This window comes from Astatotilapia calliptera, chromosome 8, assembly GCF_900246225.1.
Source record: "Astatotilapia calliptera chromosome 8, fAstCal1.2, whole genome shotgun sequence".
NCBI lineage: Eukaryota > Metazoa > Chordata > Actinopteri > Cichliformes > Cichlidae > Astatotilapia > Astatotilapia calliptera.
The window spans coordinates 17270549-17294251 of record NC_039309.1 but is presented as its reverse complement, the minus strand read 5'-3'; the positions used below and the strand labels follow the sequence as shown (position 1 = coordinate 17294251).

General features: G+C 41.2%; 1 protein-coding gene across 4 annotated transcripts in view; it reads left to right on the top strand.

Moving 5' to 3' along the window:
* The first annotated feature begins 1215 nt into the window (after window positions 1-1215).
* mapk8b (mitogen-activated protein kinase 8b) overlaps window positions 1216-23703 on the top strand; it is a 32685-nt gene continuing 10197 nt past the window's right edge. Inside the window, exons 1-7 of one of the 4 annotated variants that reach the window (XM_026177142.1) lie at window positions 1216-1557; window positions 13647-13827; window positions 16294-16423; window positions 17047-17105; window positions 18299-18437; window positions 20137-20302; window positions 22418-22489. In XM_026177142.1, the coding sequence (XP_026032927.1) occupies window positions 13706-13827; window positions 16294-16423; window positions 17047-17105; window positions 18299-18437; window positions 20137-20302; window positions 22418-22489 (688 nt within the window). In that variant the 5' untranslated portion in view covers window positions 1216-1557; window positions 13647-13705. Of the gene's footprint in view, window positions 1558-13284; window positions 13478-13646; window positions 13828-16293; window positions 16424-17046; window positions 17106-18298; window positions 18438-20136; window positions 20303-21546; window positions 21619-22417; window positions 22490-23703 lie in introns of those variants that run through there. The other 3 variants (XM_026177140.1, XM_026177139.1, XM_026177141.1) reach the window with 3 other exon arrangements.

Below are 23703 nucleotides of genomic sequence, written 5' to 3'. Positions count from 1 at the left end.
TCATTAGTAGTCAGCTTTGCGTTTAAAAACTTGCAAAATAACAACTCGGTTGTAAATCATGTAGGTTACAACCTCAGATACCTCAGTACTATAAAGTCCTGTAATTAGACAGGCTCAAAAGTTAAATATTCCTTGAGAAAACTGTGCCATTTTGGGGAGGCAGTTTTATATATATTTTTTGTCTGCTTAATTACTTCTTTTATTACCCTAACATATGAAAGAGCACTTCGTAGAGACGTCTGCATTTCCCCCATTCTCTGCCAGAGTAAGCTTTTTTTTTCTATATAGACAACAGGATGAAGTGTGGAGACAAGGTACTGACAGGACAAGGAATGGAAATTGATTTAATAAACTTACTATAATAAAAAATGGATAAACAGCTAAATAAAAGAAGGTAATTGATGTGTAAAGCTGTGTATAATTATATATTAGAAAATGTGGGGCTGGAATGATAAATATTGCAGTTCATAAGCTATGAAATAGCGATGAAATATTGAAGTCCACTGTGTGATTTCTTATTTCGAGGTGTTGATCTGACAATTGGGCATCACTGATTAGCGCTGCTGCAGTGAGCAGGTCAGTGAAAATGGCAAAGAAAGATGGAGATAGTGAGCTGTTGTGTGAATCTTTGTGGTGTGAGCCCGTCTGTGTACCATTCTCTTACTCAATGGGAGACTGCCTCTCCAACACCAAATCTGTGTAGGGTGCTGAATAAAATGTCATATGTATTTTACTTATACATAATTTAATTATATGTATGGGATATATGTTGATTTTGAGGCCTTGATAAGTCAAAATGTTACAAAGTATGATGCTATGGACCAACTTTTGTACTTTTAATGAAAGGTTTTTATCTAGAAAAGTAAAGCAAAGGCTACACCTCATAAAAGTAGTCTATAAATACCTTTAAATTGTCATTCAGGACAAAATTATTTTCATTTGGCGCTTTAACATGTATAAGTTTAACTGGAATAGTTATTTTTTATGTGAACCTGTCTTACATTTGCTTGATAGCTAGGTGTAGAAAACAGCTATAAAACTGATAATACTTTGTTAGCGCTATTTTAAATGTTACTCGTCACTTTTGTATAACGTTTTCAGTAGAAGATGAGTAGTTGTACCTTTCAGGTTTTTAAATAACCCTTTAGCAAGTAGTTAACATCCACCCATTCCCATTGAACGCGACATCATTCCAAAACGTTGCAAAACCGTCGCTTCCGCTTTGCAGACGTAGCCGCCGGGAACGCGCAGGCGGTTTTGAACGCCCCCTGGTTCTCATTGTGCAGCCGAGGAAACATCGGAAGGTTTCGACGACGTTGGTATGAAATGGCAGAAACTGCCTGGGTCGCGGAAGCACTGAGACTAGGTTGCGTAGAAGCTACACATGTATCTTGCGGTGTTCCCAGCCTGCTAGTGTGACGAAACGGGAGTGTAACCGGAGGGAAGAAAGGGATTAAAGCGCTGTTTTCCTCCTAAACACCGTCCAGCTTGTGTCTCCGGCAGCAGGCAGCGAGTGGCGACTGCGGGGTCGACACTGTTGGAATTAACCAGAGAGGGGTGAGCTCGACATATGGATTTTTTTTCTCCCACTGAGACATGTTTGACGTGTTATTGTCAACTGCTGGGAGGGGAACGGACAAATGTGGGTCACACACGTTACTCTAAATGGGTGTCACCATAACGTATAGGGTGACCAGCACCACAGCAGGCAGGACAGGTCTGGCCTAAATGGTACAAGGCAACCAGAGTGAGCGGCTACACTGGGAAGTATACCTATCCATGTCATTAGCACAGCTTACACCGCCAAGCGTGAACCGGGTGGTGTCACAGAGGTATAAAAGTATCAGGCTCAGACTGCAGTCTTTGTGCTTGTGTGTGTTTTTAATGTGATGATTTAACCTGCAGATTGACAAATGTACTCCTTTTTTTGCCAGTTGCATCAGTGTGAGAGCATTTCTTAGCTCCTGTCTTTATTATAAACAGGGATGAGATCAGAGGATTGTGTGTTTCTTATCTAACACACGAGATTATTGGCTGTATTAAGAATTTTATTATATGGCCAAAGTTGGGTTAGGCAGAAATCACCCCAGGTTGCAGCTTGTGCACTCAATATGTGCATCTTGGTTACACTGAAGTGCTTCTGTCGTCATATTTGGGCGATGCAGCTCTCACAGTGCACTGCACATTGCTAGCGGGGCTTTTGGGAACAACCTGCCAAGAGGACAGGGATGGTCAGGCCAAAAGATCCAAGAAATCTGATTCCTGCACCAAAAGCAAAAGGTAGCCTGCAGAGCCAGGATTATGAATCCACATCGAGCCCACTCTGACATCTTGATACTGAAATGTCCGAGGGATTATAAGCCTCTTAACTTGTGAATTTTACCATGGTTTCAGCTGATTTGTGTTGTCTTTTTGTGACAACTGTTTGTATCTAGACACCCATCAGCAGGCCATTTTATTAGTAGACACAAGTGTGTAGCATCATTTTTTTTGGAGAGTGGAGTCATTGTTTGACATAAAACCAGTCATCACGGTAGCGATGCAGTGCTCATCCTGCTTTAATTCTTCTGCTGGGACCAGCCCTAACACAAATACAACAATTAACCCAGCACGTCACAGTTCAAACAGTCACAGCTGAGAGCAGAGACGGTTGTGCCTCTCTGCACTTTTAGATTATGGACACAAAAGGTTGGTCCATATTGCTTTGTTTTTGCCTCCAGAGGCCCTAATATCATATACATTAACCTAAATAAATTAAGCTTCTTAAAAGAAGGGCCCAGAATTTCTGAGCAGGAAACGGAAACAATCATTTTTTTGTATATTATGAATTGTGACACGTCCTCTTCGTTATCTGCAACATTTTACACACTGCTCCGGTCGTCTTTGTTGTTTTCAGACGTCGTCTGTGATTTGACATCGCTGTCACAGTGTTTGCTACTACAGTATTAAATAGTAATGTTAGACTGTTATCAGTTATGTTTACATACTTGGGTTGTGGACGTGCAGTCTCATATAATGCATTTATTTACTGTAAACAGCATGCTGATAAGACACTTAAGCGGAGCCAGTTTAAAAATGCTAAACTAGCCGACAGGGTGGGGGGAAAATCCAGTCTGTCAGCAGCTTATCCAGCTGCCTGGTTCGGTACCTGTAGATTGTCACCATTCTAAAATTTTCATCATCATCCATGAGCTGAACTTCTTATATGTTGGCGACAACAATGATGATGCTACCTGCAGGTCCTAATTGAAATAGGCTTTCAGGCTGTCAAACAGTGCACTCTTCAGTTTGTAGGAATATTTTGTGTTTGACCAGGCGTTTCCTCAGATTAGATGTATTGCCTTGTATTGAATTTTGAGCTACAAATAATGCAGAAAGCACTATTTTGAAAATGGAATCACACCTGAGACTGCTTTCTGCTTTCCACTGCCTCCTTTTCGGCGCATGTTGTTCTTCTAAACGTCGCGGAGGTGGCATCGGATGCTTTGGGTCCCTTTGTTGTTCTAACCCATTTTTTTTTAAAATTTATTTATTTTAAAGTCAAGCCTTATGTTGTCTCACACATTAAAAGAATAATTCCCAGTGTCATCCTCAGAGTGAAGATTACAGCTCATTAACTCTGGTATCAGATTATTATTTGATACTGGCAGATACCTAAAGCCAAGGTATTGGTATCCTATCAGCACTGGAAAAAGCTGAATGAGCAGATCCCCAGTCTGGAGCCTAGGGGATGGGTCTATTTACTGGTATTATAGCATGTGCCCCTCTGCTTTATAGATTGGTTAAGCTTTTCTTGTGGTGTGTTTCCTGTCTGCTACCATGAGGCATGTGATACTCACACAAATTAACTGCCTGGGTTTTTTTTTGTTGTTGTTTTTCTTTTTTTAAAATTTAGGTTTTTCTTATTCAGAGTATTGTCAATTACTTGATCAGCAGTTTGTCAGACAGCTTGAAATCTAGGCCAAGATTACAGGAAGTTTAACAATAAACCCCCCGTGGTTTGTGTCTGCAGATGGCCATGAGAGAAGTGTCATTCAGGGCCTTCATTGGTACCAGAATTTGGCACTGAATAAGGCCTTGTGAGCTCTTATCAGCAGCAGCTACTTTGGCTGAGTGCGAGCGCTTTGAAGATAAAAAGCGATACTGCTGGTGGAATCGACTGTGGTCACCCAGATAACTTGGAACTGTTTGATATTTGCAAGAATTTCGCGTTTATGGTTTTTCTTTTCTGGGTGAAACGGAACAAAGGTAGACAAGATGGGAAAAGAAGGATCAGCTCCCAGCAGTGACAGCGTGATGGACAGCTGTGTGGGAGAATATCTGGACAGGAGCGGCAGTTCAGAAGCCATATCTGCTACTTTTTGACACAGTTATCTGTTTAGTTCTGTCTGGCTGTCAGAGACCTTATTTGCCCACCACCAGTGTGTCAGTGGATGGCAGTAGCTGTGCCACATGTGCTTAATTTGAATTCTGATACAGCTGCAACTTTCATGTGCCACATGTGTTTATAAAAGCGGGTTGATGGGTTTAAAAATACTGTAGTGCTGTAGTATTGTCATTTATTTTCAGATTAGCATGTACAAACGAATCCTAATTGATAACTGAGCCAGTTGTCAAAAAACCTGCGCCACTGCTATGGCAATTTTTCTTTAAGAGATGTCTTAAACCTTAGTTCTACTGAGCTGCTTCAGTATGTTTTCACATGTGTAAAAACATTTATCATTAAGAGCAGGATAATAACATACATTAGCTAATTAAATGGTTGGAGCTGGTGTCTTAAGAAAACATCCCTGATGCTTGGGCCTGGCAGAGCGTTCAAAAGCCAGCCTGGCTGTGGTGAGAGCAGCTTACACTCGGAGTCCTGCTTGGTTTTCATCTGGAAAACTGCAGAATCTTACCTGTACAGACTAAATAATTAATAAGCTAGTTTAACAGCTTCTTGCACAGTTAAGTATTTCCTGATTCATGTTGAGACAGAAATGATTGCTTCTTTTTTTTTCCCCATTCAGTTATATGTAGATCTTGGCCCGTCTTACCTTTGTGGTCGTCTAGGTTTGTGCTGTTGTGATTATAATTTCTTATTCAAGTGGTTCAAACCTACCTGTGTAGGTTGACTTGATTTGCAGCTCCACAATTCCTTTACATAGATTATTTTATTTTCATGCAGGCTTCCACACATGCACGATTCGCTGCTTTCTAACAACTGAGGTTGATGGGGCTGATAGCTTGATACACTCCATCAGATTGCTGAGTTCCATCTTAAAAGGAAGCTGGGGATTTACCTGTCTCACAGGGATCCTGAAAACCTTTGCACTGCTCTTCCTTCACATAGGAGAAATGATCATGTACCATTTGTTTAGACATACTCTTTGCAGCGCTGGGATAGAGCTACACATACTAAGTAAAACAGAGCTTGAATACGCCCTCTCCCTCCTGTGTGGCCTATATTTGATATGCTAAATGACTTTTTCTGAAAAGCGTGTCCAGGAGTGTTTTGCATGGTATTTCTGGTCTGTGCGCAGAAGGATACCTCTGGCAAATAAAGCTGACATTTTTGCTTTGTGGTGGATGCGGCTAAATGTTGTACATGAAAGAAGCTGAGCTCATTTGGATTGAACGGGGAACTGAATATGAAAGCGACGTGGAGGCCTCAGAGTATTCGCTGTCAAAGTTACGCTAGACATAATTGTTCTAGTAAATTCTTGCATAGTTGCTATAGTAGTCTAATTAAATGATTGAAAACTGAATCCTTAAAACCATTGCTGTTTCATACTTAACTTCATTTAAGAGCTGCTTTGAAGAAACATACTGATGACAATTTCTTTTCCTTTGATTCAACAAAAGCTGGTCAGCTGGCAGTTTTACTGTCGCCTTGGTAGTCGGCAGCATGCAAAGTGAGAAAAATTAAATATCTTCATAGGTCCATCTAGCTGAACTGGATAATTTAAATTATTAAAACAAACTAGTGGGGCTTTACACAGTGAGACCTGACCTGAGCATTATGATGATGATGATGATGAGGTAGCCTTTATTTGTCAGTTGCAGTTGCTCACAACCGAGATGACAGACCTTGCCAACCGTACATACAATACACAAACATCACATTGGGGAGACAGGTCAGGCCAGGTAGCAAGGGGGAAAAAAAACATCGAAATGTGTTACACAAAAGGATAATACAGGAATGCACAGATATCAACACTAGGGATGGGTATTGATAAGATTTTCATGATTCCGATTCCATTTTTGATTCTGTTTAACGATTCGATTCTTTAACGATTCTCTTATCGGTTCTTTTAAAAAAAAAAAAAAAAAGGAGAACACTAAGGTCGATTAGCTTAGAACTTTTGTTTTATATCTTCTCTTTGAACAAGATAGAAATTTATGAGTAACATGGCCTTACAAACCCAACAGTGACATCTTAAGAGATCCACAGCCTACGGCTCTTCAATGGGGTGTCACAGGGTCCCCAGGAAAAAAAATTGTAAATGTAAAATAAAAAAATAAATATTCTTCTGTAGCAATTACACAAGAATATCCAGTAATGTCCCTGCCTACAATTAAACACATTCACTTACCGAAAATCGGGGCATCTGTTGTGGCAAATGGGTGCAAGCCTTTTACCACAAACTTAGTCACTGCTCGGTGACATTCGTCTATCCTGGCCTGAAAGGAGATGCTACCGGTAGACTGCAGCGAGAACTGCCAGCATCTGAGCCAGACTCTGTCTGTCTCTCTCATCATGGTCACCTAAATGCACAGCAATGGCAGGTTTTGTAATAAGACAGATCGCGCTAACATAATATGCACTGTTAGTTGATTATTTATCCGCCGCATTAACGGGAGAGGACGTGCAAACGTTACCGCTGCTGCTGGGTTGAGATTCACGAGTCCGGAGCGGAATTAAAAACACGACATTCATTTAAGGTCATCGCGTGTTTTGTGAGCAAATGCTTTTGCATATTCGTAGTGTTTCCTCCCTTAAATGAAATATCTACTTTGCAAGTATTGCAAGTTGCCCTGTTGTCATCCGTTCTCGTAAAGTGTAATCAAACTTTTGAGCGTTTGAGCCGCTTAGGCGCCGTGTTTCCTGCCAGGTAAATGACGCTCCGCAACGTGGTGACGTCATTCAGGGCGACTGGAACTGAATGACGTCAGTGAAACAGTGGGAACCGGTTCTCAACAAGAACCAGGTTTCGATACCCATCTCTAATCAACACACCATAACACAATAAAACACAGACAAGCAACATAGGAGAGTATTCCAGTGTGTACAGCTGATCTGGGACCGCTGCAATCTTCGATTGCGCCTCCAGCTGATCCGTTGTCCACATTGGATGGGAGGTAAGCAGGAGGCGTTGGATTCGGGGGAGGGAGGGTGATAGTGAGGGCGTGTCAGTATCAGTGTACATGTTTCGTGTGTGTGCATGTGTGTATCCCGTGTTCAGCTGAGAGAAAGTGTCACCACGCCCGGTTAAGCGAAGGTCAACAGTCTCCAGTGGACCCAGGTGGCCTTGAAGGAGGGACAAAGAGTTCTGACAACAATCCTGTTATCATGGGAAGAATTTGTTGTTCCAGTCGGCTTCAACCTTGACAGGCCTTCAGCTGGCGCCGGGGGGGCCGCATGAGTGAAGATGATGAATGTTTTTGTTTAGTGCGAACAACTGCATCCAATTTTTACAGTTGGTCTAATGTCCATCACTGGTCACCAATTATCTTAATTCCCGTTGTTCTTCTCCAAGATTTTATCCATATTGCGTTCAAAACACAGTCTGAGTACTCAAAGCCCTGCTATCGTCTATCATGTCTGCCAGACTTATGGGATTTTGAACAGCTGTAGCCGCTTCTTGTTCTTCGATAAGCCAGCTCCAATCAGCCCGAACTCTGTTATCGTGGTTCCAAATTGGTAGATGTCGTTCATTGTCCTCCATCGAGAGTGTCGCCAGACACACGACGCAACCGACCATCGAGTATCCGGCAGCAAACGTCTCCGCAGGACAATCGGGCTCTCCCAAGCCTAGCAGGGTGTCAATTCCATTACAGGAGCAGTTGATCAAATCCATAATTCTTTAGGTTTTAGAGAACAAGACTGGGAAACTCTTTGAGGGTTAGAGTTAGACGAGACTAGACAAACACATAGAAGCAGCAGCAGGGAAGATAAGGGAGGGAGAGGGAGAAAGATGTGTCCACCTCTTCCGAGAGCCAAAGAGGGTTATGAACCCAATCCAGCATGTAGTTGAGCCAAAGAGACCAGTGCAAAGAGAGAGATCCTAAACACAAGAATAACCAAAACAATCTGACTGTGTGGTTCAAAGACACACGAGTTAAAAGGTGCGTTTGGTTTAATTTGGTTTAGTCTGTGGACTGAAAAAGACAGGGACCATTGGGCTTCTTATCTGCACTCAGTTCAAACGCCTGCATCACTGATGGTATGGGCTGCATTAGCGCCTGTGGAATCAGCTTGCACATTGGAAAGGCACCATAAGGGCTGTAAGGCTCAGACTAGTGTCGGTTGAAGCATCATAGAAGAGCTGGTTGGAGTTTAAGGGAAGGATGGCTGCAGGTTTAATGTATGAGGGACATTGAGTGCACAGTTGGATACTATTACGTCACATTAACACAGCAAAATGTTGCATTTTCCTTCAGCTGAAATGCCAATCCAGAGAGCCTGTGTAGGTAAACTCTGATTAAAAATGCATGAAGACTGTTATTGAATTTAGCAGCTAGCACATTTATTATTGTTTCTCCTGCTGTTTTGTTGTGTACCCTTTGTTGTATACACTGTGTGTCTTTTTGTTCAACATCCAGCAGCACACTTCTTGCTTGTGTTCAGGGTTGTTTGTAAGTTGTGCTCTGTATTCATCCCTGTACCTCTTCGCCGTCCGGCTTAGATGCCGAATTTTGACATGGTTCTGCAACGGGGAAGAGAGATGTTCTGATCAGAGTCAAAGAGAATAATGCAGCAGGAGAGGAGAGGGCACAGATGAGGAGAAGCAGAAAAGACAAAACAAAAGCAGCGCAGGCAGAGCTGTGTTTACAGCAGGGTGGCATGTGAGCCAGTATAAACATCCATTTCTGAATGAATCTGTTGGTTTCTTGTAATTCGGGTTTGTTAGTTTTAATTAAAACTCAAAAGATACGTCTTCAAACAGACGCGCATCTCATTTTTGATACTTGGAATTAGAGCCAACAGCTATATGCAAAACAAATAGTGTATTTTTAAAAATGTGGCAGGAGGCACATTATTTGACGTGACTACCGCCGCGTTTGAAGAAACGCAACAAAAAGAATGTGACCCCGTGTGACGTAGACCACTTCAGAATGTGGTCTAACAGATCCAGTCTCAGTACGTATTGGGTGCTTTCACAGCCGTCACTGTTGGGCAAGCGCAGTGACTCAGTTCCTTTCTGCACTGCGTCTCAGATGTGACTCAGGTTTAACTGAGGTGTTCTTGACTTCAGTCCTTCAAAGCAGCGTTGAAGCAAAAGTGAAGAAAATGAGATAAAGCTGAATGTTCTAGCCCTCAGCAGTTGGCTGTGTTTTCTTCTGTTCTTTGAAATGCACCTGTGTTGGTCACGTGGAGGGGCAGCAGCAGTAATCACTGTTTGTTTGACTGAAAGTGTGTTCTGGGTTTTATACTTATGCATTAAATGTGCCATAGGTACTTGACCCTTCTGAAATCCTACACTGTGCTGTATCCTCATTAGAGATGGCACGATACCACTTTTTTATGTCCGATACCGATATCATAAATTTGGATATCTGCCGATACCGATATGAATCCGATATAGTGTTTTTTAATCAACAAAACTGTTTTTTAAATATCTTGCTGCATTTTGTATAAGTTCATACTCAAGTTTAAAACAACAACTACACTAAAGCTATTCTGTTATACCTGTATGCAAAATTTTTTTTTCATAGTTCAGCAATACTGATCAATCTAATAAACTTAGACCTACACCATCCTCCCTATTCTGGTATTTTAAAGAGTACTTAGCGTAAATATTAAGCAACCTAACTAATAGGGTTCCAACTCCCAGCAACAACAAAAATAAATAAATAAAAAATAGGAAACCACCCCTCATGCTCCACCTCATGATGCTTAGTCGACGTAATCAACCTTAATTTGATGCAGTGTGAAAGAAAATGCACAGAAATCAATTATTTTTCAAGAAATATTAAATAGATTCAACATCTTTCTTCAACAAAATTGCAGACTGCACAGATGGTACCTTCCCAAAGGAAAAAGTACTATAGCTTACTAGGGTGGATATATATATATATATATATATATATATATATATATATATATATATATATATATATATATGACTTAATAGTCACTATATACAGTAATTGACTTCTATTCATTTTACATCAAATTAAAACTTTGGGTGTCAGATAATTATTTATTAAAAGCTAGACATTTTAAATGAGAATAAGAAAGAAAAGTATGTCTTTGTGCCCCCTTTCCCCTGTTCATGCCCTATCGGCCCCCCTGGCTAAACTTTGCTAGATCCGCCCCTGCACAGTTACCAGCGTCAGCTACGTAGAAAAAGATCCTCGAGTAGAAAGTAATATTAAATACATTCTAACAACAGCTGATCAAGCTTAAACATGCTGCTGTTGTTCAGCCGCTGGGTTCCTCTTTCTGGTGCAAAGTGGGCCAAAAGCAAACTAGAGACACGGACTCGCGACAGAAAAGCCGATCAGCTGATCATTAAGCAGTTTCATGATTGAAGTAGCAACAAGAAGAGGCAGTCGCTTGTTAAGATTAACGCAGGAATGCTTTACAAACATTCAGAGATGGACTTACACACTTGCTTTACTTCTCTCGGGATAACTTTGTCGGAGATGAAATGCCAGGTTGCTAGCGAAGCTCCAAATGCTATCCAGACCACCGACAGGTCCCGCATGCCACAGCCGCTCTATCACGTGATGCATACTGCTCCGACGTGCTAACGTTCTGAGGTGGGTTACGGCGTGTTGCAAGTTTTGTGAGGTGCTTTCGTGATATTTAATGGATCGGATTACATTTTTTATTTTTCTCCGATATCCGATCCAGTAATTTAGGTCAGTATCGGACCGATACCAATACGTAATATCGGATCGGTCCATCTCTAATCCTCATACACACCTTCTTAGATATACTACATATCGAGTCATCACAGCCATACCACATCTGTTCGGTACTGCTGTTTCTGCTACTTATGCCTCTGCTGCCATTTTTCAAATTGACTGGAACAGAATGATTCAATTCCAAGAGAGAGACCCCACCACTAACTAATGCTTCAGCAGTGAAAGGATAGAGCAACACAGGCACACTACCCCCAGGTTTAAAAGCTGGCACTGGTATCGGTCACTTGCTTTCTAGATTAATCTTAGTAAGTAATCACAGAATTTAAGATGACTCCACTGCTGTTATAAAGGGGTTTTTTCCCAAATAATATCTTCCATACCAAAACAGTATTTGTTGTTGTACTACTCTTACCAACAGAGTGCTTTGTTTAATATGATTTTGTTAATAGACATATTTCTTTGAAAGCTATCCTAGATAATAAGTTCTTAATTTCTGTGTATCAAACAGAGTAGAGGAGGTTGGTGGGCTGACTGATACTAAAAAGGAAGAGGGTGGGGTGTGGTCTGCCTGCAGTAGCTGGAGAAATCCAGTTCAGGGAATGACCCGTGGAACGTACAGCTATCACTACACAGCCAACCTCCTCAGCACAATGCTCCAAATTCCACTAATGATTTGTCATCTTCATCTCCTGCACGAAACCCGGCTTCCTTCTTCCTCTGTGCCTTGATCACTGCTCCCGTCGCCCTGACCTTTGGAATTTATATATGTGTGCGCAGGTCCTCTGGGCTATAAGTTGGATTGCAGAGGCTTAGTTGTCATTACAGTTGATGAAGCTTCCTTTAGGATTCAAGACACGGCTGGTTTGATTTTTCTGAGATTAATGAGTTCTTCCGGGTTTGAATGGGGGGGGAGAAGCGGAAGAAAGCAAGACAGGATTTGTACCATTATGTTTTGCGCTGCCGTAGACCTGATCACTACAAGTAAATTATTTTCAAGAAATAAATCTGATTTTGTTTGGTACAGATAATGATCCTAAATATTCATTATGACAGGGTCATACATAATGCTAACACTGTGAACATTTGATTAAATGTAACCGATAAGATAACTGCTTCCTCCTGGCTTGTTTGATTGAATTAACTAGTAGCCATTGTGAGATAATAAACTGTGTCAGACGGCCTATATTGTGGGATAGTGTATGGAAATACTTTCCTGAGTGCTTCAACAGAAATTCTTCAAATATCCGTTTTAAATTCGGTGCAGTTTTCTTTTCTATAAGAAAACTATAACCTGTAGATAAAAGATGGACCTAGCCACTGTCACATCACTCATTAGTTTTGAACTTTCGTTTTTGTTTTTTATTTCTTTCAAAACAGTATAACCCCTTTTCCCATTAATACTTACTCGGACTCGGATCGACTGGTTCACAACCCAGTGTGCGTGCTTGTCATCATAGCAACACGTCTGGGCATCCAGCAATGTAATTAATTTGCAACATGAACGCTACAACAAAGGTGGACATGTGGCTTTTTGTGAGACCCGGGGAACACAGCCATTTTGTTTTGTTTCTTTTTGGGGGGGGGGGGTTCGGTGGCTTCAATTTTTGTGAACGAGACGCTCTCATGACTCATTCAGTGATGCTACTGCGGTGTGGCGACGTCACATTTTAGTACCTGCACGGATCGCTTGGCATCCCGGTCGAGCAGGTACTAAAAAAGTACCTGGTACCAGGTACTATGACCTTATGGGAAAATACTGAAAACCGTGGCGAACCGTGCCGAGTCGATCCGAGTAGGTACTACTGAAAAAGAGGATTATGTGACTGTCAACTGGAAGAAAGGGTACCACAGAGGAGTGATCAACTAATATATGTTCCTGCTACCTAGCTTGGTTAGTAACCTGTGTAATTTTGAGCACCAGAGAAACTTAAGAGCAGACTGTCACTGTGCCTTTAAAGCCAAATCTATTTGTTTATGTGCTGTGCAGTTGATCTGTGGGTATGGACTTTTGGAACTAGTCCCACATGGTAACTGAAGTAACTCCAGTTTTTAGAACTTGTTTACTTGCATTTCCTGAACAGGAAAGCCTTGAGAAAAACACTGTTGAAAATGTAGCTTTTCTGTTTTGTTTGATGTAATGAGTCAGTGAGGGTGGTCTTTGCTCAGATCTGATAGATTTGTTCCTCCAGTCTCAGCACAGTACAGTGTGTATCATTTACTCGATGATTTATCTGCTTAGTCTGTCAATTGTAGCATTTACAGACACACGGAGATGCATTTTCAACACTTTTCTGCTTTGTCATTCACATTTTTATGCACAAATTGTAAATATGCCAAAAAAGAAAAAGGACGGTGGAAAAATAGTTATTGGCAGAGATAACAAACGGCAACTTGGATGCTGGTAGGACCTGTTCGTATACTTTGCCTGGGGACAACTGTTTATGGCTCACTGATTTTACACTGGGCTTTAAACATAAAGAGGGTGTGCTGTAACACACAGCTATAGTGTTTCTTGATTGAAACGTGTTCTAGAAATCTCTATAGTCTGATCTCCTGTTAATACTTTGCAGGTCTTGAGAGGCGAGCTCCATTTGGATGCCCAGTCACCGATTGTGTCCAAGACTTCACCATGAACCGAAACAAGCGTGAAAGGGAGTACTACAGTATAGATGTGGGCGATTCAACTTTTACAGTTTTAAAGCGCTACCAGAACCTAAGACCCATTGGATCTGGCGCACAGGGAATTGTTTGGTGAGTATATTTACTTTCTGCTGACCCAGATGACAACCTTCACTTGCAGATTGGTCACTTCTTTACTCAGCGAAAAGTTAGATTTAACTTCACCACCAAAACCTGTCTAACATTTGATGAAAGCTTGAAAAGCACACCTTGGACTTTGCCGGCTGCCGTTGACGAAAGTTGATAAGAACAGATGTAAAAAGAGCAGCATAAGTTGCATACAACACAGAAAATTGATGCATAATATTCTATTTGTTGACAGCACCGTGTGGTGTTATCTTTCCTGTGAAGTTTTGTTGATGTGAGAGGGTTAGGTGTTGGAGTGAACTGATCCACACCACAATTGGTTTCTAAAATTTTCTAGGGTTTTTTTTTTTTTTTGGTATTCTTTCATATTTGCAATGAGCCATGAATATTTTTTATTTTTTTTTGCTTATGCATCAAGTGGTTGATTGATTGGCCCATCAAAATCACATGAGCTGTCAGAATGAATCCATTTCAACTTGTAACATAAGATGAGCTTGACGAACTCATCTAGCGTCTTTGCTGTCATTAACCTTCTCTCTTCCTCATACCAGGTAGGAATACCAGAAAACTGATGCACAACACAGTTAAGAGTGTCAGCTAAGACTTTAGCTTGTCATGTAAGAACTTGCTGGCTACAAAATCTCAACAACTGCAGTGCTTAGTGCTGGAAAAGGATTAATAGTGGGCCTGTTAAACGTTTCTTTATTTTCTGTCCCATCTGTAATGTTACGACGCCGTGAGGTCGTACACACGTGATCAAAGTTTTGTTTAAAGTAATAAATTCAGGTATGTACAAGTAATCCCTAAGAACCAAAAGCTCAGGCTTGACACTGCTCTAAATGCTCAGTTTCTTGTCTGTTATGTCAGGGAGAGGGGATATTCCTAATATCATCAATTCAGGCATACAGACCCACTCACATGAGGGGTGGACTACAAAGCAATTACAACACAGAGCCCTTTTTAACGTGCACGTTCTGCTTCAGGCATTCTGCACACTCACATTTCTGCACCATCTGACTCTAGTCCTCACAAAATGACACAGTTGAGTTCCACCTACAAGAGAATCCGCTCATATGAAGATTATAAAAATATTACTAGAAAATCCTACAGAGGGATGCTACATAAAACAATTGTAAATGTGTTTGTTTGTACACTTGTTTGACTATTCATTTTATTTCTATGACAGCTGCACAGTGGAGCTCTTTAACGTGACATTTAAGAGCATTTGCTGACATTTTAGCGGCATAAAACAGAGCAGCACAGCAGGACTAAACATGTTCGCGCATTTTCTGCAGTTATAACTAAAGTTCCTCTGACAGTGTAAAGCATACTTGGCATTACTAATGTACATCTCTGTATATGAAACATCACTTATGGCCGGCATTGACAAGAAAAGAATTTGGGTCTACGTGGTGCTTTATCCAGCCAATTATAAACCTAAGCTCATTGGCAGCGATGTTGTTTTTGTTTTGTTTTTAACAGATAGAGTAAGCAACCTAAGTTTAAAGTAGGAGGAGGCATTATGGGCTGTTCGAATGTATTGCTCAATAGACAAAGTTTGCTGACTCATTCTGCATAGAAATTTCCGATCCTCAGTTTATCCGTTATTACCAACTAAATTTGTTTCTTTTATTTAAAAGGAAACCGTACGGGTGTAAAGATTTAATATTTTGGTTGCAGAAATTAAGAAAAACCAAGCTTAGTTGTTTAAATAATGTAAAAAATAGGTCTCCCTCTCTCTTTCTAAGGCCTCGGGGAGCGTGTTATATGTTCTATTAGATGGATTTCTAAAATTCTCTCAAACCACATATGGTATATTTGGTCCGATTTAAAACCGAGCAAGGCATGCTATTTGTCAAATGATTATATTAAAAATGCTTCAAAAGGCGCCGCAAACGTGGTCAAGACTTCAGGTCGAGTGGTTCTGTTACTGGCTGTGAAGCTGTAGCTTTCTGTAACCTTTAAACATACACAACATCGAAACCTTATTTGATGATTTATATCAAAATGTAGTTCGTGTATGGCTTTCATGACCGGGGAAATCATTTTTTGGTAATGGGATGTAAACATGTTTGTTTCTATTATAAAGCTGGTCATTTAACCCAGGGGTCATTGGGCTTTATGGCAGTTTGCAGAACTACAGATTTTTGGACTTAAGTGCAACACAAGGGATAACTTTTTAGAGACTGCCACATTCAGTATAGCTCCCCTTAGGTGTATATTATGGGCAAAATATTAGCAACAGACTTGGCTCACTTTAGTTCAGTGGCGCTATTTCTCTCTTCCTCTGCTCTTCCTTTCCTGTCAGTCTCTACTGTCCCTAATAAATAAAGCTGAAAAAGGCAAAATCTTCATATTCCTTTGGCCGTCAGGGAAAAACAACAAAAACAAAGAACAATTTTTAACATCCATTATTGCTGACTGAATTTCTCCTGTGCTCCTTCACCCCAGTTCGGCGTACGACCACAACTTGGAGAGGAACGTTGCCATCAAGAAGTTGAGCCGACCCTTTCAGAATCAAACTCATGCAAAACGGGCCTACAGGGAACTGGTGCTAATGAAATGTGTCAACCACAAGAATGTAAGAGCCAGAATTTAATGGCATTTTTGTTTCTTTTGCATGGTTTGAATGTTTTGGTCTAATTCTTTAGACGTTTGAGGATAGCCTTACCTTTTGACTGTATAGTGTAGGTGCATTTCATGTAGATAAACCTGAGCATTGAATAGAAGTATAATTTAAGCAGGAGCAGAGAATGTACAGTAGAAATTAAAGGGGACAATTAGCTTTGAAAAGTGTTAGCAGGATGCATTTAAATGCTATTCTCATTCCTGTCCATTACAATGATTTAAGTATTGATCTTTAGAGTCACTATATTCAGAGTTGTGTAAAGTATGAGTCAGCAGGGAAGCAAAAAGAACTGGACAATATGTTTGTTTTAAAGCAGAACCTGCTGAGCGCCACACATGGAAACGAACCATAAAAAATAGTGTTTTGAATGACCACAAACTTCTCGGTGCTGCTGCCTCGGAGGTGTGAATGAGGAAACTATCCTGCTGTTATTCATAAATAATGCTAACGCTTCCTCGTTTAACTTTTCAAATTAAGAGTTGGCCTTCGTGTCCAGGGACGTGGATGTGAAGATGTTGTCAAATATACAAAACAACTCCAGCAATTACACTTTTTTTTTGTTGTTGTTGTTGCAGATTATTGGGCTGTTAAATGTATTCACACCACAGAAGACACTGGAGGAATTCCAAGATGTGTGAGTATCAGCGAGTCAAATCGCAGCTGCTCAAATCAATACAGGATACAGAACGCCGGGGGCTTAGATGATCTTTTTGGGGGCTTAGCCGGATCTCTTGTTGTGCCTCACGTTAAATACTTCAGGGAAATGATGCTTTATAGTCAGTGGGATGTCAGGTGTGCACATTTCATGGTGAATATTAGAAAAGCACAGACTGAATCAGCTGGTGACAGGAATGAACCAGTTTTCAGGCTGATTGGCCACAATCTGTCACCAGCCTGACACTCACCTGTCAAGAGCTGTAGCTATACTATATACATGTATATGTGCCATGTATGAATGCACTTTAGTTGCCCTGGATGTGTTTCGAAGTCGACAAGATGTCCGTGTAAGTAGCTGTAAAATCAGAGGGGAATGCTGGGATGTGGGGGAAGTGATGGTTACCAAGAGTATGATGGGAACGAACATGATTAATGCCATCCTTTTGAAGCCCAGAGAGTGTGTGTGTGGTGTGTGAGTGTGTGTGTGTGTGTGTGTGTGTGTGTGTGTGTGTGTGTGTGTGTGTGTGTGTGTGTGTGTGTGTGTGTGTGTGTGTGTGTGTGTGTGTGTGTGTGTGTGCACTCTGCTGTGGAGCTAAAAAGGAAACTGGACAAATCGTAGCCAGAGGGTAGCGGGGCCATTGCAGAGTTGGAGGATGAACACTGCATTTGCTTTGGTGTTTGTTTACTTGAATGTATACCGGCACATACATATGTGTACCCATACTATTGGTAATGCATTGTAGCCAGTTTCAGTATTTTATAAGCTGTGTGCAAGCACAGGTTCTGCTTTGTAAATGATCGTTCTCACACAAAGATGTTGCTTTGTTTTTTGTTGTTGTAACAAAAAAAAAAAAATCTGTCAGCGGTTTCTTACTCCATGTAGTGACTGATGATGTAACAGCTGACAACTGTGATAACATCATCACTGTTTGGAGGAGATACCATACTGTCATTTCCAAAATGCCAGGCAAATTAAAGCTGATTGGGTGAGAGAATCTCACACTTTAATGTCGCTTCATATTCTATTGGCATGTAGGAAACGTAATACAGAGTCAGGCACGTGCACATGCTGCATCTATACACTGTAATACACCCACTGAAACAAACATAAAAAGCCCCTGTGTTTGTTTGTCTCTGCCTGTGTGCTTATTTGAACCTCTTTCCTTGCAGGTATCTAGTAATGGAACTGATGGATGCCAACCTCTGTCAGGTGATTCAGATGGAGCTGGACCACGAGAGGCTGTCGTACCTGCTCTACCAGATGTTATGTGGAATCAAACATCTGCACGCCGCAGGGATCATACACAGGGTAAGCCATACCAGGGGGGCCATATATGCAGCTGTACAGATGTGACTGGGAGCAGTTGCAAGCTGAAGCTTACACTGAGTTAAGTCCATGTTTTTATGAATTTAAAGTTTCACATCAAAGGAAAAATATGAGACTACTGAAAGATATCGAAGTGTAGTAGTGAAAACACAGTAGGGTGGTTGGAGGAAGGCAGTGACGGTGGTACGTTTTTGCTGACCAGTTGTGCAAACCAATGCTTAAATCATCTCTAAGTAAAATGTGATGTAATTTAACTTCCTGCCATGATATACACTATAGATGGCATGCTTGTGGGCTAAGCTTTATGGGTTCTTGCAGCTTCTTTAGTGTGCAGACATAAAAGTGGAACCTTCCAGCCCGTCCACAGGATAAGTTTGCCTGCTAAAATGTCAAGGCGCTCTTTTAAAGCTGCAGTTGACTGGATCTCATTGCATTTACATTTACTGACGTTTCTAACATGAAAGCACCAGATAACACAATCACACATTTACAGGTTGCAGTGGAGACACACACTGCACACTTGTCGTTACCTTGAAAGATCACACACAGAATGACAGTACACATCCTGAGGCATCAACAGCTGTATGAATAGGTTTTTCATATGGACACACTTACAGAGTGACTGGCAGCCTCCTGTCAATCACCCTCAGAGAGATGTGCTCCAGTAGATTAGCAGAGCTCCTCTTGCTCTGCCAGCCAGAACTAATTGAACCGCAGGCGGAGCTAACCAGCCTCGCTCACACTGGCACAGCTTGGCACGCGAAGCTTTCATCAGGTGAACAGATGCAACGTGAGTCACGGATCGCCAGAGATCGTGCTCTCGTTTTTTTGGGGGCATTGTCTCAGTGATCAGAGCTCTCTGGTCTGTTTCAGCTGCTCAGAAGCTACCTATGGAGGTGGCAGTATGACTGACTGTGGTTTAGCCCTCCAGTCTGATGTTCTTATGATTAACAAGTGATGATAATTATTATCAGGAGGATTTTCAGCTGTAGCGCATTAAAGATTTCCTGAAATTAGCGTTTGCCAGTGAGTACCCTTCAGGTGTAGTCTGTTTATTTTCTTCTCAAAACCAGACGAGGCTCATTAAGATGTTATCAGATTAGCCTGCATGCAAATAAGATTGAAAGGGGGAAATTATTGCAATAAATCACCTGGCATATGGCCAGGTTATAGCCATAGGCAATGAGTCTTTATCGCAGGATTGCTTATAGTTCCTCTCGATTCTGTCAGGTTAGCTTCAGAAGAGAGGAGACACCCTTGAGCAGATGGGCTGTTTTTTAAGTTCTTGTAAGGAAGCATTTCCAAAAAAAAGCACACAGGGAAATGAACACACTGAACTCAAGAGAACAGATAAACAAGGATGAAATGGTGTAACCAAACAAAACAAAGACTTTGTGGTTACAGTGATTCATCATCCTTTCGGTGGGTATCAGCTTTTCATTTAGTAGAGGAGAGAATGATCGCCTCTTCTGAGGGAAAACAAACCCTGATATTTGAGCCCCATTACACCAGCGACTGTGTTTCCCATATATAGACATTTCTAGGAATATTTGTCCCTGCACCAAAAAAAAGTCTCCTTGCAAAGCGAGTTTGATTTTCAGTCAAGTCTTTTAGTTGTCTTTTGTGAAATGTTTAATCTATGTCATGTTGTAACTTTTGCGGTGGTGTTGTGTTTGAACAGGACCTGAAACCCAGCAACATCGTGGTAAAGTCCGACTGCACACTGAAGATTCTGGACTTTGGTTTGGCCCGGACGGCCGCCACTGGTCTCCTCATGACGCCCTACGTGGTGACGCGTTACTACCGCGCCCCTGAAGTCATCCTGGGAATGGGCTACCAGGCCAACGGTAAGTGCAGGAAGTGGATGAAGCGGCTTCTTGACAGCGACCGGCTAATGAGGAGCTGCTGCCTGGCCTGCTGCATGGCCCTCACCCCCTGAGATGTTTCAGGATCACTTCCCAAACACTCTCTCCCACACACAGGCACACACTCCCTTTTCCTGTAAAGGTTACGCTCAGGGGGGGAGTTGGCATGTGTGGCATCGGTGCTTTGTGGGGAACTTCCTGTCTGAGGACTGTGGTGCCCAGCAGTGTTTTAGCATGTGTTTGATGTTTTATTAACAAGTTGCCTGAGCTCAGCTCAGCTAAGCCAAAAAGTAAACCTCAGTATGAATACAGGCACTAATGCATGCTTCAGCAGTTTCACCGTGCACCCCTGCTTGAAACACATCACAGTTTGAGCAAGGCAGTCTGAAGCACAGAAGTTGACGTATGGTATAATATGTCATATTGATCCATTAGATGCCAGAGCACCAATATTACATAGTTGAGCAGAAAGATTAGTAGAGAACTAGGAGGACTGTGCTGTGAATTAGTGCAGCCCAAAGCTAGCAGAGATGAAACGAAGCATAAGAGATGTACTGCGATATGTGATTAAAACCTATCACCACTAAAACCTCAGTTCTGTATATAGATAAAAATCTATAACAGTGCAGTAAAAGCTAGGGAGACGCATTGGGTGCAGCTGTGGTGCCGGTGGTTTGTGTTAGATGAGCATTTCCTTTTAAGAAGATGGCCTTGTTGTGGGAAGTCTGAGATTCTCTGCTGTGATTGTGTGAGATATTGACATTATCAGCACTGAGCTGCAGACACTGTAAGGTGAATGCCAGCACAGCTCATTAGGTTACCGTAATACTGGACATAAAATGTCTAGAGAAGCCCACGAGTGCAACAGTTTTGTTATAATGTTCTGTCCCAGTAAGGAAATAAAGACTGAATTCATTGGCTAATAACATGCTGAGAGTCAGGTGGAAGCAAAAACACTAAATGTAATTGGAGAGCTGCACTGTTTGTTTGTTACTTTTAAAATTCTGTTGATTTAAAGTGTACATATTGCCCTAGAGCACAGGTGCAGGTAGTACAAGTCCCCTCTCAAAAAACAATTAGAGGGTCTCATAAAAACTAATACTCATCAGAAACACTGACCTGATTCTTTTTTTTTTTCCTGCTGACTTGTTGCATCTTTCTTTCTTATTTTATTTCATTGTTTTGGGTTATTCTCTTCTCCCTCCTTTGATGCTGCGCATATGTAGTGGATATTTGGGCTGTGGGCTGCATTATGGCAGAAATGGTTCGCCACAAAATCCTTTTTCCAGGAAGGGATTGTATCCTTGAGCTGCTTGTAGCAGTGTCTGGCATTTCATGTGAAATGAAGATGGCCTCAAAACAGTCACCTTTTCAGATCTTCTTTTGTTTCCTGATTTTTATTTTTTGTTATTTTTCTTTCTCATCAAATACATCGCAGCTATAGAAATTCTGTTTCTTGGATTTGCCTGACACCTTGACTTGCAGCCGCCCACCTGCTCTTCCTGCAGATCCACTGGCTCGACTCCCTCCTCACTCACTCGAGCAGCAACACTGTTGCTTCGAGCACCATAACTGTCACATGAAAGACCTGAAATAGAATTGATAGTTTGCTCTGCCATAGCTGAGAAGTGAACTGCATAAAATGCCCTCCAGTATCCTCGAACTGCTTAGCGTATGGCTTTTGTTGTAATGTGAAAGAAAAACTCTTAATCTAAAATTTAACACAAAAAAATGATTTCTTGGCATCATTAGATAACACTTTCCAGCTTAAGTTGCAGTGAGGATACAGAGAACATTAAATTGCATTTTTGCAAAAAAACAAAGTTCTCATAAATGTTAAAAGTCATGGTCTGAAGGAGAAGTAAACATACATTTTTGCAGCTATGATGGAGACAAACACCTGTTAAACACTGATCCAGGTGTGAGAGTGCTCTCAGATGCATGCAGGTCATTTTGCGTCATGTGTCACCTTGCACGAACATCATCGTGTTTATGGATTATAATTTCCCCTCTCCTCTTGTTCTTATTTTCATTTTTGTTTTCCATTTGGTTTTCAGTCCTGCATGCTAATTCGGTGGTTGTCATTTCATTTTTCAGTTGATGTCTGGTCTGTTGGCTGTATCATGGCTGAAATGGTCCGGGGTAGTGTGTTGTTTCCAGGCACTGATCGTATCCTTAAGTTGAACCTCCATCCAAACCCCCGTCCTCCTCAAACGACCGTTGTCCCATCCTCTGTCTGACATCTTGTTCATATCTTTGCACACAAAAGGGGGGGAAAAAACCTGCCAAACCTGCTGTTTAATGAGCGATGACGACATTGCGCTCAGGGTCGACATTCATCACTCGCAGTGGCAGAGCTGGAAGAATTGTAGCCATCTTTCATGGCAAATGCTGGCTTCTTACAGCAGGAAAAGTACAAGTTTAATTATGTGGTGACAAGAATAATGGCTCCAATCTATTTAGGTGACCCAGTAAGTCTTATTACACCAAGGTTAGCACTTCTATTATGCTGTATCAGACCCTGTTCAATATAAATGGTTCTAACAAGAAAGTAAACATGCACTACAACCCTATTTGATCCCACTAGAGAAACTGTGAAGCAGTGGAGGGAAAGAATACAGGCATTTTATGCCCTGATTCAAAAAGGTCCCTATATAACAACATATTGTTAAAGAGCTCCTTTGTTTAGTAGTTATGGGTTTTTATTAATGGGCTGATCATGATGTCACCGACTAGTTCCTAGTCTTAAACTTCAATACGACATTAGAATTTCATCATCTAGGTGTATTATGTATCAGACTGTAAAACTGCACATTCACTGACTATCAGTCCGCAGTTGCTAGAATATCCTAAACAATCCTGCTTTCTGACACTTAAAGTAACAAAAATTCACATAATGGACTTAAAGTTTTATTCAGAATAAGTGACTGAGCCCATAAGATCAGGAAAGTATTTACCGAGGTAAATACAAACTTTTACTACAAACTTTCAAACAAGGCTTTTTGCAAACACCAGTATCGCCCCCTGTTGGACACTAGAGAGAATGCTGGTTTTAGGCCCTCCCCAATTGGTTTTAGTTTAAGATCCAAAAGCCAGCTCCACCTTTTATGTGAAAAAAAGGCCACTCTGTAGCTTTGTGTCAATGCCATCCTCTTTAAATTAAGTCAAGGATGATATTGTCAATTGATTTGTTTTTATCGGATCTTTTTAGCAGTGTAGGGTGTTTGGTTGAAAACATGGCTTAAAGGCTAGCTTCCTCATTAGCTTACTACTAGGATGCTAGCAGTCGGTAGCTTTGATTTGTCTTTATGCAAATTATTTACATTCACAAAAGCTGCTAAACAACAGACTAAAGGATAAAGAAAAAAAAATCAATCATAGCA